Source organism: Vombatus ursinus, unplaced genomic scaffold (assembly GCF_900497805.2).
Source record: "Vombatus ursinus unplaced genomic scaffold, bare-nosed wombat genome assembly UNPS02014820.1, whole genome shotgun sequence".
Classification (NCBI taxonomy): Eukaryota; Metazoa; Chordata; class Mammalia; order Diprotodontia; family Vombatidae; genus Vombatus; species Vombatus ursinus.
In genome coordinates, this window is record NW_020954598.1 from 3,366,327 (window position 1) to 3,383,244 (window position 16,918).

General features: G+C 38.1%; 1 protein-coding gene across 12 annotated transcripts in view; it reads right to left on the reverse strand.

Annotated features, from left to right (window-relative positions):
• The window catches only part of WNK2 (WNK lysine deficient protein kinase 2), a 231,050-nt gene that overhangs the window by 88,629 nt on the left and 125,503 nt on the right, over positions 1-16,918 (reverse strand). For all 12 annotated transcript variants that reach the window (XM_027836981.1, XM_027836983.1, XM_027836982.1 and 9 more), the window contains exon 8: positions 2,381-2,672. In XM_027836981.1, the coding sequence (XP_027692782.1) occupies positions 2,381-2,672 (292 nt within the window). The remainder of the gene's footprint in view (positions 1-2,380; positions 2,673-16,918) is intronic.

The following is a 16,918-nucleotide window of genomic DNA, read 5'->3' on the forward strand; positions in this document are numbered from 1 at the left end:
AACTCAAAAGCATATGGAAGTGATTGTTGATAAATCAAAATAAATTAATTTAAAAAATAATGTGTTTTATGTAACTTGAAAATCTTATACCATCCTTTTATGTTTTCTAAGTCATTGTGGATGACAATATGTATTAAAACACATTCAAATCAAAGAGATTCAGACACATCAACACAAAAAAAAGAACTACACAATTAACTCAATTTTCACCACTACCCTGCTAATTCAAACTGGAAAAGATAAGTTTTGCTGCATGCTCAATTCACAACTGATTTCTCACTTTAAATGAATGCTCTAAAAAGAAGAAAACAAGTACTGTTGAAGAAGCTGGGAGAAACCTAGGTGCTTAAAGGACTCAATGGTATGCCATTCCTCAATGACTTAGAACTCTTATTCCTGCCCTGTTTTTCCCTTCTCCAATCCATGTCTCTCACCCCCCCCCCAAAAGATGCCAAAATGATTTTTACTAAAGCACAAGACTGATCACATCACTCCATTTCTTAAATTCCTGGGGCTCCCTATTTCCTCTAGAGTCAAATAGACGCTTCTGTTTGGCATTCAAAATGCTTCACAACCTGCCTGAATCCTACTTTCCTAGTTTTATTATTTAATTATTTATACACTCTATGCCTAGAATACAGTCCCTTCCTTCTCTCTGCATCTTAGAATTTCTGTTTCCTTCCAAGCTCAGCTCAAGGGATGCCTTATTCATGAAGCTTTCCTGATCTTCCCCCAGCTACTAGTGCCTGCGTCCCCTCCATCCCCAATTACCTTGTACCCATTTTGCATACACTTGCAAATGTACATACTGTCTTGTTTATTGTTTGTCCTGGAAGCAGATGATGGATGGCATCAGGAAGGCGATGGCATAACTTGCTGCAAGTGAATTGGATTTAAGTGAGGGAGGGTTGCGTAAAGTCTCCAGTCTCACTTTCTCCTCCTTAGCCATCTGGGTCCAATGGCAAGATATAGATCAGGACGACTGGATATGGCCCTGGATGCAGTGGGAGACCATGGCCTTTTTAAGCTAAGGTCTTTTCCACGTCTAATTTTGACTTAGGCAACACCCATTCAGTGAATAAAGATAGGTAAGAAATGAGGCAATGAATGGCCTCTTTTACCTAGTTCTTGTTCCTGTTACCTCTCTCTATGAGAGGTGGAGAACTTCAGGGTTTCTGGCCAAAACAGAAACAATTACTATTCACAACGTTCACACTGAGCAATCAGGTCCAAAACAATAACACCCCCCTCCCCCGACTTGGGCTGTGACCTATTGTTGGCCAATCAATGAGAGCCAGAGTGATCTGGGTTTAAGACATGGTCCTTAAGAAAGAAATCTAGCCGTAAACCCCAATATATCTTGTGAAGTTTCAGCGATCAAAATTTACACTCCTTGGTCAGAGTACACACAGGTAAGGATATGACGAGGGGAGAAGGGAAGAGGAGAGGAGATAAAAATAGCTTCATAAGGGAAGGGCCTAGTTGACTTTTGTCTTTGATTCTCCAGCACCTAGCACACTGTAGAAGCTTAATAAATGCCTGATGATTAATTTTAACACATTTTTCATGGCATATCATGAAATGATTGATAGATGTCCTCTCATAGCCAATGTTTTCTCCAGTTTAATATACTGCTCAACATTTATACATCTTTCAGGTTTGCAATATGCTTCAAAACAAATTAAGCTAAATTAAATACTAGAGACACTGTTACTGACATTTTACAGATAAAGAAGCTATGGCCCAGAGAATTTAAGGGAATTGCCTAAGATAACTAAGTACCAGAGATGTGAGTCAATCTCAGGTGTCTCCTGACTCCAAGTCCAGTATCCTTTTTACATTGCCTACTATTCAGTACTAAGAACATTAAAGAGAAAAAAAAATGAGCCTATTGTGACCTCACCAAAAAGCACACAGGTTGTATTGTTTTAAATTCCCTAATAATGAGAAGCTACAAATCCCCATTTTACAATAACTTTCATTTTCCCATATACTACATGAAAACTATTTGGTCCTTTTGGGGGCGGTGTGAGGCAACTGGGGTTAAGTGACTTGCCTAGAGTCACATCGCTAGTAAGTGTTATGTGTCTGAGGTCGGATATGAACTCAGGTCCTCCTGACTCCTGGGTCAGCGCTCTATCTACTGTGCTACCTAGCTGCCCCTTTGTTATTATTTTTTAAAACTTCTTATTGCCCTCCCTTTGCAAAAAAATAAAAATTAAAAAAAAACCATAGCTTTTAAATAGCTATATTGGTCTCAGAGGACACAATTTGACTCCAAGCATAAATAGCTAAATCCATGACATTATAAGCCATGCTGGAATTGGGTTCTGCTATATTACAATTGTATTTTCATTGAAAAGGAAAGAAATAGACTTACATGCCACCGATGTGGCGCTCGTGGGAAGCTTCGGCTGAAAGAGATGCTGGTCAGCTTCAGGCTCCTCAGGTTCTAATGCAGTCTGCTGGCCAACATGAGAATGGTACGTGACCTGAACCTGGAGTTGTGCCTGTGGCAACTTGGCTTTATCGAGGCTCTCTGAGTCCCGGCGCTCCTCGGACTGCACAATAGGCCAGATCCTCTCTCTTCTCCACTGAATTAATGCTACTCTGTCTCGAATCGACTTTGCCACTATCTTCACATCACTTTCATGAAAAAATCCAGACTCGATCTGCAAGAAAGTCACACTGATGGTTAGTCTACTGCATGCACAGCAGAGGAAAACACACATAACCCCCCTTCCCCCAAAAAACAAAATGAAACAAAACCCAACAAACCAATGTACATTAATACTCAACTGTATCGACCTTGAAACATAATAGAATCAAGGAATAGATGACGTAGGCTTCACTGAGATTGTAACCTATCTACCTTTTCTAGGATACAATTGAGATCATGAATAAGAAACGAAACAGACAAAAAAAGCATAACTCCTGGAGGCATAAAATTGGGTACATTTAAAGGCGAATGTCAGTATGTCTTTCCTCACAATTATGACCACCTAGATGGCACATGGACATTGTGCATTAGAGCATCCTAGTTCCACTAGTAACTACCTCTGAGAGCCCTAAGGGTAGTTACTTTAAAGTCTCATGTCTTTGGTTTACTCATATTTCAAGTGAAGGTATTAGACTTACGTCTTCTGATACCCCTTCTGGCTCTAGTCTACGATCATATGTCTACGATTCCCCATTCAAATTCCATTCTTAGGTCTCATCATAATATAAACCCTGCATTCTTGGAGGTTATGCCAACAGAGCACCAATTCTAACAGGTCCTACCAAGCAGGGCAGGAACCTAGTATAAGCTAACGGCTATCTGTTTATAAGAACCAGCCATAGGAAGTTTGGAGGAGCTTATCACCAGATTGGTTGTAGAGGGATGAATTTATTAAGTCATAACAACTTGAGACCATGATGATAAAAAAGTATCACTGCTTTTTAAACAGCCCTTTAAGGTTGATGAGGGACTTTCCCTATAGATCTTATGGGATCTTCATAGCACTGAGGTAAGTGCTACTGTTTTCTTCAATTTGCAGATGATCTGAAAATGATCAAGTGATTTACCAAAGGTCATAGAGGTAAAAAGCATTTGAAGCAAGATCCGAACCCAAGTCTTGGAATCCAAATCTAGTCTTCATCCACTACACTTTCAAGATGTAGAGGTATTATAATCTTCATTGGTGAAACGAGTATCTGTTACCCTGCCCCTCCCCCCAAAACACAGATCCTTGAAGCATGATAAATTAGACACAAAACCAAACTAAGTTCATTAGTAACATACCATAATGACCTTAGAAATATAGGAGCAATATAAATTGAGCCTTTCAAAATTTTAAATTCAAAATATTACCAACTGAAATATTTGGAAAACACTTAGCCTAGTGCCTGACACGTAGTAGATGCTTAATAAATGTGTGTTCCCGTCCCTCTCCACCTCCAAGCAAAATGAAGAATCTTTCAATTGGAAGGTAAAGAACAAATTCATATTGAATTGCTTGACAAAGATGGGTGAGGAAACAGCAAGATAGCATGTAGATGTTTTAAAATGAATTTATATTTCTGCTTATTTTTTGTTTCTAATCCCAATGGATTTAAGACATTTGCAGACACTATCAATAAACCTTGAAATCATGGCACACAGGAGAAGTCTCAGAAGACCAGACCTGGGAAAATTCCCAAATTTTTGAAAAGAAAAGAAAAAAGATAAAGAATGGATCCAGAGAAATGCAAACTGGTAACTTTGACAATCCTTTGCAAAATTCTGAAAGGGAGGACAAAAGAGCTATTTGGTACACATTTAGAAAACAATCTGGTGATCTCACTAGCAGCTAGTACATGTTCACTAAGATCATCACCACAAACTAACTGAATTTACTTTCTGAAGGGTTACTGAGTTGAGAGATGTGATGAAGGAACTGAACTGTTAAGACGATGGAAGAGTTAGTCTAGCTTCAAAATGATTTTTATCAGGGATGAATGTAAGACCTTTCATTGGAGTTTAAAAAAAAATCAACTATAGAACCAAAGAGATGTAGAGGTCAAAATTTCAGGGGATGATGAATTGGTAATAGTTTAGTAGACCACCAAATTTGAGCCAACAGGAAAGCTAATGAACTCTCTGATTCCTTGAATATAACAATAGCATTCAGTACCAATAATAACAATCATTTTCAAAGTGTTTCATATATATCATTTGATCCTCAGAACAACTTGGTGAGGTAGGTGCTACAGATATTATTATCATCCCTATTTTAGAGATGAGGAAATTGAGGCTCAGAGAAATTATGTAATTTTTCTACTGGCACTTACTAAGTACCAGAGGTAGGATTTGAACCTAGATGTCCTACACTGAGTAGCTGTTTCATTTTTGTTTCTTTATCTCCAGTGGTTGACTGACTCGACTGTATCACCCAGATCTAGCACCCTGTTCAGAACCCTAGCCTGTCTCTGTCCCCATTGTGCTCTTTGCTGGTTTGATCTGAAGTGGTATCATTTGAAAAGGAATAAATTAAGGTGTCCAGGAGGGCACTGAGGCAGGACAGCAAGAAATCTGGAAACCATTTCACATGGGCAATGGGTGAAACACACTGGAAAACCAGATTGAGAGGAGAAAGGGTAAAATCTCTGTGCTATGTTGGAGGGTAAAACTAGAACTGATGGTGAGAAGATTTTGGAAAAGAGATGTCAGCTGAAAAAGAGGGAGCCTGTAAAAAACAAGGCTGTACACCAGATGATGCTATCCTGACTCTTTCACAAAGCTACTATATTATTGTATAACATTATTATGTGTTATTTGATTCTCTTGTGGAAACTCATAGGAAAACTCTAAAACAGCTAGGTGGCTCAGTCAATAGAGGACCCAGCCTGGAGTCAAGAAGACCTGAGTTCAAATTCTGCCTTAGAAACTTATTAGCTGTGTGACCCTAGGCAAGTCACTTCATGGCCGTTTGCCTCAATTTCCTCATCTGTAAAATGGGGATAATAATAGCATCTATCGCCCAGGGTTGCTATGAGGGTCAAATGAAAAAATATGTGCAGTATTTTGAAGACCTTAAAGTTAATAATAATAACAATAGTGATATTTGTAGTGCTTACTATGTGTAAGGCATAGTACTAAGTACTAAGCACTTTACAATGATTACCTCATTTGAATGGACTAGATGATCTCTGGGGCCCTGTCTAACTTAAGATTCTATGACTACAAGACCTTAACTACCACAGTCCCAACAGCGAGTTTAGCTTCCCAAATGAAGTTGTTTCTAAGATACACCAATATAAAAGAAATTACTCATCTCTGAATGCCTGACATCAGCCAGCAAGAAAATAGCAGGCAAAGAAAATGAATTTGAATTGGCTTCAACTTGTTTGCCCATTCATTTCTGTCCATGGTAATTTCACTCAGTAGGGATATCCCACAGAGGCTTAAGGTTTCTCTAGCATGACTAATGATGTTTAAAGATTATTGTTAAAGATCTTTAAGAATGGAATCCAACATTTTACATTGCTTTGTTCAGCGGCAAATCTATAGCCAATTGCCCCATATTTTCTGTACTATGCCTCTCTGCCTGTTTCCTTGGATTTACCACCTGGGGTTGTTGCTTTCAAAGACCATTTTTTACCTCAGACCAAATGGCACTAGATTTAACTGATGCTACTAGAATATCACAAGGAATTTCACCAGGAGCTGTGACTCAACTATGGAAGATATTGCCATGTAGTTTGCAATATGGTAACTGACTCTTTACTCAAACAGAGGAAATGAAAAAAGCAGGGTAGGGAAGTAGAAAGAATATTAAACTTCAAGAATCAGAATGCCCAGGCTTTTGGCTTGGCCAGGCTACTTACTGATTGTGTAACCATTGAAAGTCACTTTGATTATGGGCTACAATTTCCTCATCTATAAAATAAGGGTAATAATACTTGTACTACCTCCCTCACAAGGCTGTGGTGGGAAAAAAATCTTGCGAACAAAAACAAACCAAACAAACAAAAGCCCTATGCTACTTAAACATGAACTAGTAGATGAATGTTGGTTACCTAAATCCTAATTGATGGACTTTCACTGTCTGGACTTTTCAGAAGCCAAGTTCCCCACGCTTACAAAACGCTTAATATTTCTCAGCCAATATAAAAAGGGCTGATAGAAAATAAAATTAGTAGCTCTGCTCTTGCAAACTCAAACTAAAAGAAATTGGAGTGACAGAAGGCTGTTGAATTCCTGACCTTATAACAGCATCGCATACCAATTTAGACTTGGTCTCTTGCCCATTTTGTGGCCATGTCACAGAGGGAAGCTTTTTTTATCTACAGAAAAAAAAAGTACTAGTAGCCAGGACTCTTAGGTACAGTACTCTTTGCTTTCACATATTTTGCCTACTCCAAAGTCCAAGCTAAAAATGAGGATGACTGTGGGGCAAAAAATTCAGAGAAAGATTCAAGAAATTCTTGGTGACAGTTCTCTTTACCTTCTAATGACAACAAACCTAGGAACAAAAGTTCATTTGCCAGTGAAATTCAATCTTTAAATTAAAAAAGAATAGATGAAGCCTAAAAGCAACAGTTAGCATTGCCATTTGACTGACACCAATGTAGCACTTTCCATAACTTTGTATTTCAGTGGATCTTCACAACAACCCTGCAAAGGACTACAGGTGTTATTGCTTCCACTTTATTGATGAGGTAATATGCTTAAAGGTAGTTACATAACTTGCTGATGGTCACATAGCTATTAATGTCAGGGGCAGGATTTGAACCCAGGTCTCTCAATACCAAGATCATTGCTCTTTTCACTACAATAATTACCACATAAGGTTGCAAAAATATGTGGTTTTCAAATGGTGTCCTTCTAAAAGAGAGTTTGGTGAGATATTTCTGAGGACTCTTATTTGTTGTAGAAGAAAAAAGTGCTGGGATTTAGAGACATGAGACCTGGACTGAATTTTCAACACCAACAATTCTAGGTGAGTAAATATGGGCAAGCCAATTCACTTCTCTGAGAGTCAATTTCCTAATCTGTCAATTGGGAAATGATAACATGTAATAGCAACTAACTCACAGGCTTGTTGTAAGAAAATTGTTTTGTAAACTTTAAAGCCTGCAAAAAAGTAAGCTGCTATTTAATGTTGAAGATTCATCTATTCTTTCACCTAGGGTTTATTCCCAATAGGTCTCTAGGAGCAGCTGATGTTCAAGGCACTAAAAAATATCACTGAAAACTATGACGGCTGAACACCACTGTTTCAGAGCAAAGCAGATAACCCACTTGTTTAACAATTTTTGGAGAAGACCACTTCTAGATCCAGGAGCCAGACCCCATCATTAGACAGACAGAACATGCCCGGCAGATCAGTTACTGACATTTTAAGATGTGAAATTGCGTAAGTGGCTTCAAGACTTCACAGCTGTGCCATAATCCTCAATCGCCAGCCACTCAGAGTGGTGACACACTCGGGCAATATAATGTTTCAACCCTTCATGCCTTAGGCCCCCCCACCCTGAGATATAGGGGAAGGGTGACACTATCATGTGCTACATGAGTAGACATAGAGTCTGTCTTCACTATTTACACCAAAATATTTTCCATTATAGGAGAGGGATAAAATCAACTAACAAGAGAGAAAGAAAGGGACAGGGACACAGAGAGAAAAAAGATAGGGTTAAATCTTTTTAATTCTTTGCAATTTGCGCAAAAATCAGTTTGTTAGTGAAATCTGAGCTGTATAAATTAAGGGAAAAAAGGTAGTAACATTAAAAGGGGACTTAAATTGAAATATAAAACAAGATGAGAATGCTAGTTTCCTTAAGTCTAAACTGAAAAGATTTAAGCTCAATTGCAAACCAACTAAAAAGATGTTACGCAAAACAAAAATGTCCCAACCACCCAGCAAATTAGTTTCACTCACTCTCTCTCTGTATATATGTGTGTGTATACATATATACATACATACATATATATACATACACATACATTGTTGTTCTGTAGTTTTCAGTCATATCTGACTCTTCAAGACCCCATTTGGGGTTTTATTGATAAAGATATGGGAGTGGTTTGCCATTTCCTTCTCCAGCTCATTTTTACAGATGAGGAAACTGAGGCAAACAGTTACGTGACTTGCCCAGGGTCACACAGCTACAGACTGTCTAAGGTTGGCTTGGTCTTCCTGACCCTGGGTGCAGCACTTTTATCCACTGTGCCACATAGCTCTGTGTGTGTGTGTGTGTGTGTGTGTGTGTGTGTGTGTGTGAGAGAGACAATGCACACACACATACACATATGTATATATAAATACACACACATATATGCTATTAAAATTAGATAATAAGAAAGTCCTAAATCTCAAATTTCATTACGTTTGGGTCTCTGCTTTTAGGTATATTCAGGCTGCCTAAAGGGCAGTCGTGCTTTTACATCCAATTCTAAATAAGGAGAACCTGAAATTAGCAGGTTCCTTATCTGATAGTGTTACAGGGCTTGGAAGACCAGGAGAGTGCTAGACACATACCGTATCTGACAAAGCATTTAACAAAGTTTCTTGCTCTTGTAGACAAAATGAAACAGTGGTGGGATATAGTTAGGGAGACACAGAGTTGAAGTAGAGAGAAAAAGAGAGAGAGAGAGAGAGTGTGTGTATGTGTGCATGTGTATTTGCCTATAGGGTTTTGCTTATTAGACCGTGTCAACCTAAAGGACTTTTTGAACAGGCTTGTATCCTGAGTCCTATACTGTTCTAAACGTTAATCAATGACTTGGATAAAAACATAGAAGGCATGATTATCCATACTGTGGAGAACATAAAGATGAATGAACTAAAACATCATATCGCACAACTGGAAGCCCTCAAAATCTTGACAGACAGAAGTGATGTGGGATGGATCCAACAAGAAGAAATTGAATAAGGATATACATAAAGTGCTCTATTTCTGTATTTAAAATAACAACACAACGTTGTCCTAACACACTAGTACAAGGTAGGGGCAATACAGTAGGACAGGAAGTAGCTTTGAGGATATTAGCTCACAGGATCATAAAGTTAGAACTGGAAGGCACCTTAAAGGTCATCTAAACTAATCCTATCATTTTACAGATGATGAAACTGAGGCCAAGAGAGGTTAAGTGACTTACCTTAATTCACATAAGTTTTATGTGAAGAGGAAGGATTGGAGTACGGGTCTTTTGACTCAAAATTCAATTTTCCTTCCACTGTACTATGACTGAGAGAGAGGATCCATGTGTCTGATCCAGGTTTCCCAGGATGCCTAGTAAGGCACCAGAAGGTTCTTTTGCCCTGAGAATCTCTCTTTTATATCAGCTAAAATTTGATTCCTGAAGTTTCACCAATCAGAAATTCACTTGGGTTAGGAGGTCTTCTCTTTTAATATGTCTCTATCCCTGGGAATACTACTGAGGACTCTTATATTTAATCTTCCTTTATAAGTGTGGCTCCTTGTAGAATAATGTCCTCCAAAGCAGCACAGAATGCTTGTAATGTCGGCAGTGGCCAGCAGATGGATGGCCCTGGTGGGGCTTATTGTATTGTCCTAATAGGAAAGGTTCCCAGAGGTGTGAGGATTAGAGGGATGAAACAGAACATTCTTTCCTACTTAGTATCCTAGCCCTTAGAGCTCGATGGGACCTCAGGGATAATCTAGTCCAATCCCCTCTGTTTATAGATACAGAAACCTGAAGGTGTGGGAGATGAGTTGCCCACAGTCACATGGGTAGAAAGGAGGAGAGATGGGATTCCAAGCCAAATCTTCTAAACTCCAGATCTAGTGACCTTTTCACTATCCCACAGTTTCATTATGCCTTTTTCTGCAGTAAACACCCCCTTCCCCTTTTGTTAAGGTAACAAGGATGATCTAATCTCTCCCTCATCTAGTGATTCATCACTTAGAGCCAAAAGTATAGAGACTAAAAAAAAAAAAACCAAACCCCAAAAATGCTTTCTTATGACTTTTGGCTGCTATGAAGTTGCTCAGTAATCCAATTCTAGTTTTCCCTCTTCTGTTTTTGAAGAGAAATCTTGCTAACAGCGCTTTAGTGTCAACATTCTCTGGACTGAGCCGCAGCTTCCCAAATGCTTGAAATTAAAGAGTTGCTTCGGTCTCTGGGAATGAGAAGCCCTAACTCCCTGCTTGCTACTTATTAGATATAAGGCATTAATTTGCCTGCTTAGAGTTCACAGAAATTGGGTTACTGCACCCTCCTTGTTCTTTTTTTTTCTTCTTCTTTTTTTAAAAACACAAATCTGTCTTCTACTACGTAAGACTTCAAGCCAGAAGAATCAAAACTTAAAAATGCATGGATGAATCCATCACTATATAATTGAATTTACATTTTTAAAATCAAGAAACTTCTTCCCTTTTAAAAGCATAAGACCTTCTTTCTATCCAGTATTCAAAATTGACATGGTGTGTGTGTGTGTGTGTGTGTATGTATGTGTGTGTGTATACATGTGTATATTTAAATGATGTTCTGTTGGCTCCCAGTCTGGTATATGTCACAGACCTGCTGACACCAACTGCTTTTATAAATAGGTCATGGTCATCACTCACTCTAACTTACTATTATTCTCAATACTTGCTACAAGGTCAATTCAAGAAGGTCTACTTAGGAGTTCAGAGGCTTACTGGCCCCAAAGAAGAAATGAGAAGACACCTACCCCCAATCTGTCTGCAAAGGGTGTGGAATATTGCATATATTTTCAAACTTCTTCAATGTATTGATCAATTTTGCTGACTTTCTCTTTTTCCTGTTTTTATTTTCTTTAAAAATATCCTTTATTAAATGTGATAGCTCTCTGGGATGGGCAAAGAGGAAGAATACTACAAGAAGTCTGAGTAACATAAAAACAAACAAAATCAATAAAATTATTTTTAAAAAAGATGATAAATTCAGAGCATAGATTTTAGAGCTGAAAAAGACCTTAGAGGCCATGTAGTCCAATCCCTTCAATTTATAGTTAAGGAAACTGAGGACCAGAGAAAGTGACTTGCCTAAGATCACTTGCACTCCAGTTAAAGTGCAGAGTCAGAATTTGAACGCAGGTCTTCTGCCTCCAGATTCAGGATTAATTTCATTGTACCTTCTTGCCTCCCAGATGGTTATCCTACAACTATCTCTTAGATTGGGATCTCCTCATTAAATTGTAAGCTTCTTGAGGGCAGGAAATATCTTTTGCTTCTTTTTGTATCCCTGGTGCTTAGTACAATGCCTGGCACCTAGTAGATGCTTTAGTAAATGTTTACTGACTTTTTCATAACTACGATATTTCAAGGCTAAGGAAGAACCACTCAAGAAGCATATGTCTAGTGATGAGACCCTAAACTTACACCAATGAACAAGTATAAATCAATTAAAGACCTGGCTTCATTACTGACAAGTGAAGAGGTAAAATCCATTCTTAATATTAGATCCCTCAGCAGGTGTATAGAATGATTCCTTCTAGGATGAGAGAATCTTTGAAAATTTAAAAGCCAAAAAGATCATTGTTATGTTTAAATCAGGATAAGAGAAGACTGAGTAGTGGAAAAACACACATTCAAGTATCTCATGTTGAACAGGTTGAAATAGACTAATTTTTGTTTAAAAATTTTCACACTTAAAATTAAAATTGTCAAAAATTATAAAATACTGACTCAAGTTTGCTAAATGCAAAACTAGCTTTCTTTTAGGGTAATAAGATTATCAGGGAAATAAGAGAAGTATTTCTCTATGTGAGCAAAACACGATAATTTCCATAATATCTTTATAAGAGTAAAATTCAGGCTAGAGGATAGATAAAAGTTAAAGTAGTTTACAAGATTAGTAATTAATAGTTGTGTGTCCATATTGAAGGGGGTCTCTAAGGGAAATCTCTGAGAACTTAGGTCCTGACCCTATTCTGCTTAGCATTTTTATCAATGATTTGGTTGGAAATAAGGCATCTGCAAATTTCAGAAGTGTGCCTTTTATAAGACTGGGAGGGGAAGATAACTACAATAGAAGATGGAAGCAAAATTGTCTTGATGGGTTGGAACACTAGGCCCCAAACAATAGCATTACATTTATCCTTGTTAATTCCAAATCCTTCACTTAAGTACAAAAAATCATCTACAGAAGTGCTGGATTAAACCTATCTGTCTTGGCAGCAGTTCACACAAAAAAGATTTGGGAGTTTTAATTAAGTGCAAGCTCAATGAGAGCCAACAGTATGACTCAGCTACTAAAAAACCTAAATATTTTAAGCTGCATTGATTAAAATGTTAAAATATAATGTCTAGATCAAGAGAACTTATTAAAATATTAAAATAAAATGTCCAGATCAAAAGTCAGTCATTCCACGGCACTTATGTTGGTCAGAAGGCTCTTGGTAATAGTAAGTTTGGTTCTGGGTATCACATGCTAAGATGTAGGGATATGACAACATAAAAAGGAAAGAGAGACGTGTAGAGACCACCTTCTACAAACAATGGTTGGTTAATTATTCATGTGAAGAGGAGACTTAGGAGAGATGAAAGGTATAATCAGGTATGTGAAAGGTTATCATACAAAAAAGTTACAAATTATCCCATACTACTTCAGTGTAAAGAGAAGGGTTAAGGTAGAAACTACAGAGAGGCAGATTTCAGATGGACATGAGAAAGAACTTGCAAATAGTTCTATTCAAGTCCTTAAGTTGTTTCTTGGGCATTTATTTTTGTTTGATTTGTCTATGTCTGAAAGAAGTACATTGAGATAGACAATAAAGCTATAAAAATTGGCAATTTCTTCCTGTAATTTTTAAAACTTTGACTTTAAGCATTTACATGCTACATACCATTTGGTGAATCTTACTGTGAATTAATGTAACAACATAATTTTTTTTTCCTTTCCTGCCACCTGGCTATGACTAATAGCACTGAGAAATGAGAAGAGATTTAATGTGAGAATGAGAAAATTGGAAAGGAGGAAGTCATTTTTAAGCAAGGTTCTTGAGAAGAACTAGCACTAATGGATTCCCCAAAGGAAGGATTTAGTAATGAAGAACAATGGGTGTCTGGATGGTGGGGGACATAAGGACACTAAGATCTTGGAGACGGGCATAGAGGAGGAAAGAAGGTTACAAAGACAAATCTAACTTTTCCCTAGGACTGCTCCTTTCCTTCCTCCCAGAGACCAACTGAGAAATACTTCTTCTCTTTGGAAAATGGAACACAGGATAAAAGGACTATTATTACAGCCCAATAATCCTATCCCAAAAAGTCCAAGTTTAAGAGGCAAGGTAAGGTGTAAATTGGCTTCTCTAGTCTGTGAAAAGGAATTTCTCTCTAAATGTTAGATTCTAGACCTATGCTTGAATGAACTCTTCTGTGTTCTCACTGAGCTGACACTGGTATTGCAGCAGACAGAAGCGAGGGGAAGTTTCACAGGGAGTGATGCAGGAGGTACTGAAGGTATTACTTTTGGGTAAACAGCAAAATCAACTAAGTACATATTTATTGAACAATGGCAAGTGTACCTGTATTAACTAGTGTAGAAAACCTGATTTCTATAGACAAAAGCTAAAAGTGAGTCCAGTATGCATTTGAAATACATCAAATCCCAAATTCCTGTCATCTGAATTAACAAGGGTTTATTGTTCCAAATCATTAAACTGAACAAGTACAAAATAAAGGGCTTGTCAGGATGCACTTCAGTAATCAGTTAAAGAAAGAATCTTTTGAAGAAGGCCTTTAAAGGAGGTTTCAAGGCACTGCCTAGGATTGTTGTGACTTTTATCTTAACCCTTCCAACTTGTGAATACAGCTCCTGGTGGACAGAGACCTGTCATCTATGTATGCAAGTAGTTGGTTGGCAGGCCTCCAAACACAACCACTTAGGAAGTGGCTGCTTCCCTGGGTAGATGTCAAGCAGACTGGCCTAACTACAAGTGCATTCCTCTCACATGTAAAGTGGTGTTTGGTCAGTGTTCCTCCATTCGCCACAGAGCTGTTTGAGCTGACACAAAGTCAATGGAGAGCAGATAAATAGCAAGAAAAGAAGCTTCTTCACTTTCTTCTCTTCTCTCTCCTTGTATCCCATCCTATAATGATCTTACTTATTCCTAAGGTTTCAACCATGCACCTCTGTGAATGTCCCCCAAATCACTCTCTCAAGCTCAGATTTCTAATTTGAGATTCAAACCTGCACCTCTACCTGGCACTCAACCAGGGAGCACCCTATCCTGTAGTGAACAGGGCACTAGAATTGGAATCAGGAAGGACTATGATCAAATACTGGCTCAGACACTTGAAGTCAACCTGGGCAAGTCACTGAATATCCCTAGGTCTTAGAGTCCGCATCTGTAAAGACAGATAGAGAGACAGAGAGAGAGAGAGAAAGATGGACTTAATGGCCTCTAAGGCCTCTTCTACCTCTAAATACATTATCCCGGGAGACACAAAAAATAAAGCTCAATCTCTCCCCAACCATCCTTCCCAACAGAGGCGCTCTTCCTTCTGGATTTCCTACATGTATCAGTGCTGCCATCATTCTCCTAGTAACTCAGGCTCAAATGCTCAGTTCTCTCTGATGGTACCTTCTCTTTCATTGCCTCATTCTCCAAGTCAAACAATTTTCTGAATTCTTTGGAGGATGTAACCATTGAAATGTGTTTTGCAATCCTCCCTTCTTTTCTCTTTTCATTGCCACTATATTAGTATAGGCTCTCATTATCTCCTAATGATAGGCTCCTAATTAGGCTACTTTTCTCCAGGCTCTCGCCCCTCCAATTCTTCCTACACACTGCCATCATATTAACCTCCTGAGCAGATATCTGATTACCATCATAAGTTAAAATTATGGTTACAAACCATATCGTGCATGTTGCCTTTCTTGTGTTCGCTGTATCCTATTTAGGAGAAGGAAATAAATCAGCAGTAGTAGCTCATCAGGAAAATAAAAGTTGGCCAAGCTAGAGATGCTACCTCAAAAGCCCACAGAATTCCCAGCTAACAGGACACAACAAAATTGATCCAAGCTCTGCATAGGTCCAGCTACCTTGCAGTAGACTCTAGTGAAAAGAGCACTGGATTTGGAGTCAAGAGACCCGGGCAAGACACAATATCTGTGGCCCTTGGAATCTTCATTTGTAAAACAAGAGTGTTAAGCAAAATACTCATTTCCAGCTTTAAATCTAAGATCCTATGTTCCCTTGGCTATGCCACTAAATGAGATCCACTCCTGGTTTGGGGCAGGTCAATATGATCCTCACAAAAACACTGGGATCATATTACTCTTCTGTTAAAACAAACACTGCCGCAAAACTAATTTTAAATAGTGCAGCATTGCATTCCAAATAAAATGTAAACTGTTTTGTCTGGTACCTGAAGGCCTTTATTACTCAGCTCCAAACTATTACCCCCATCCTTTTTCGACAATTCTCCCTTCTGTGTACAATAATGAGTTACTTACAATATCCCACACAACTCCGGCTGTGTGATTCTGGACAAGTCATTTAACATCTTCCTGCTCTAGGTAACTTTAAGACACTGAGTTGCAGAGGAGGTGCCAACATGTACTGGTAGAAGGATTTTCCTCATCAGGGAGGTCCTTATATCAATGAAATCAGAGGTCCAGTCCCTATCCCTATCTTCTACCCATAGAGGTCAGTTCCTGTCTCCAAGTCTTTGCTTATGTCATCACTTCAAACTAGCATAAACCTCTTCTTTATCTGATACCTACAGTCAAATGCTACTTCCTCCATGAAGTAATTTTATTCAATCATTCTGCCTGGAATTGAATTCCCTAGCCATTTTGTTATTCTCATATTTCACTTATCACATTCAACCTCGCATTTGTGTTATTTTCTGATTTATCTCCACCTCTAGACAAAGGGTAGGAATTGTCTTCTATTCATATTTGTATATCCCACAACTACTATCATGATTTCTGGCACATATCTGCTGCTCTGGCAAATTTATCAAGCAAACGAATGAAAGTAAGGTATGCATATCCCACAATCTAGAGAGGAGAGGAAAAGAAAGAAGATGAGAGGAGGAGAGTAAAGGAGAGGGGAAGAGAAGGGAGAAACATGAATATCAGAAACTTTAAAAAGTTTAATTACATTTGCAAAAAGCTTAGAAATTTCAAACATATACTTCCATAAGCACAGGCAGCTAGAATTAGCCAAATGAATATATTAAAACTATCTCAGTTTCTAAATTACATATAGGACCTAATGTTTCTCTTTTGTGGCCTCTAACATTTTTCCTATTCTCTTATTTAGTCTTACTTCCATAAATCATATCTAATAAAATGCTATCTCAAAACACATAACATAAAAATGGTTACTACTATACTAATTTCCATTCTCAACTATCCAATAATTCTTCCCATCAACATTATTAGTTTATTCCATTAAATTCATTTATCTTTCGAACTATGGTTCACATTTTTTCAACTTCGAATTATTAT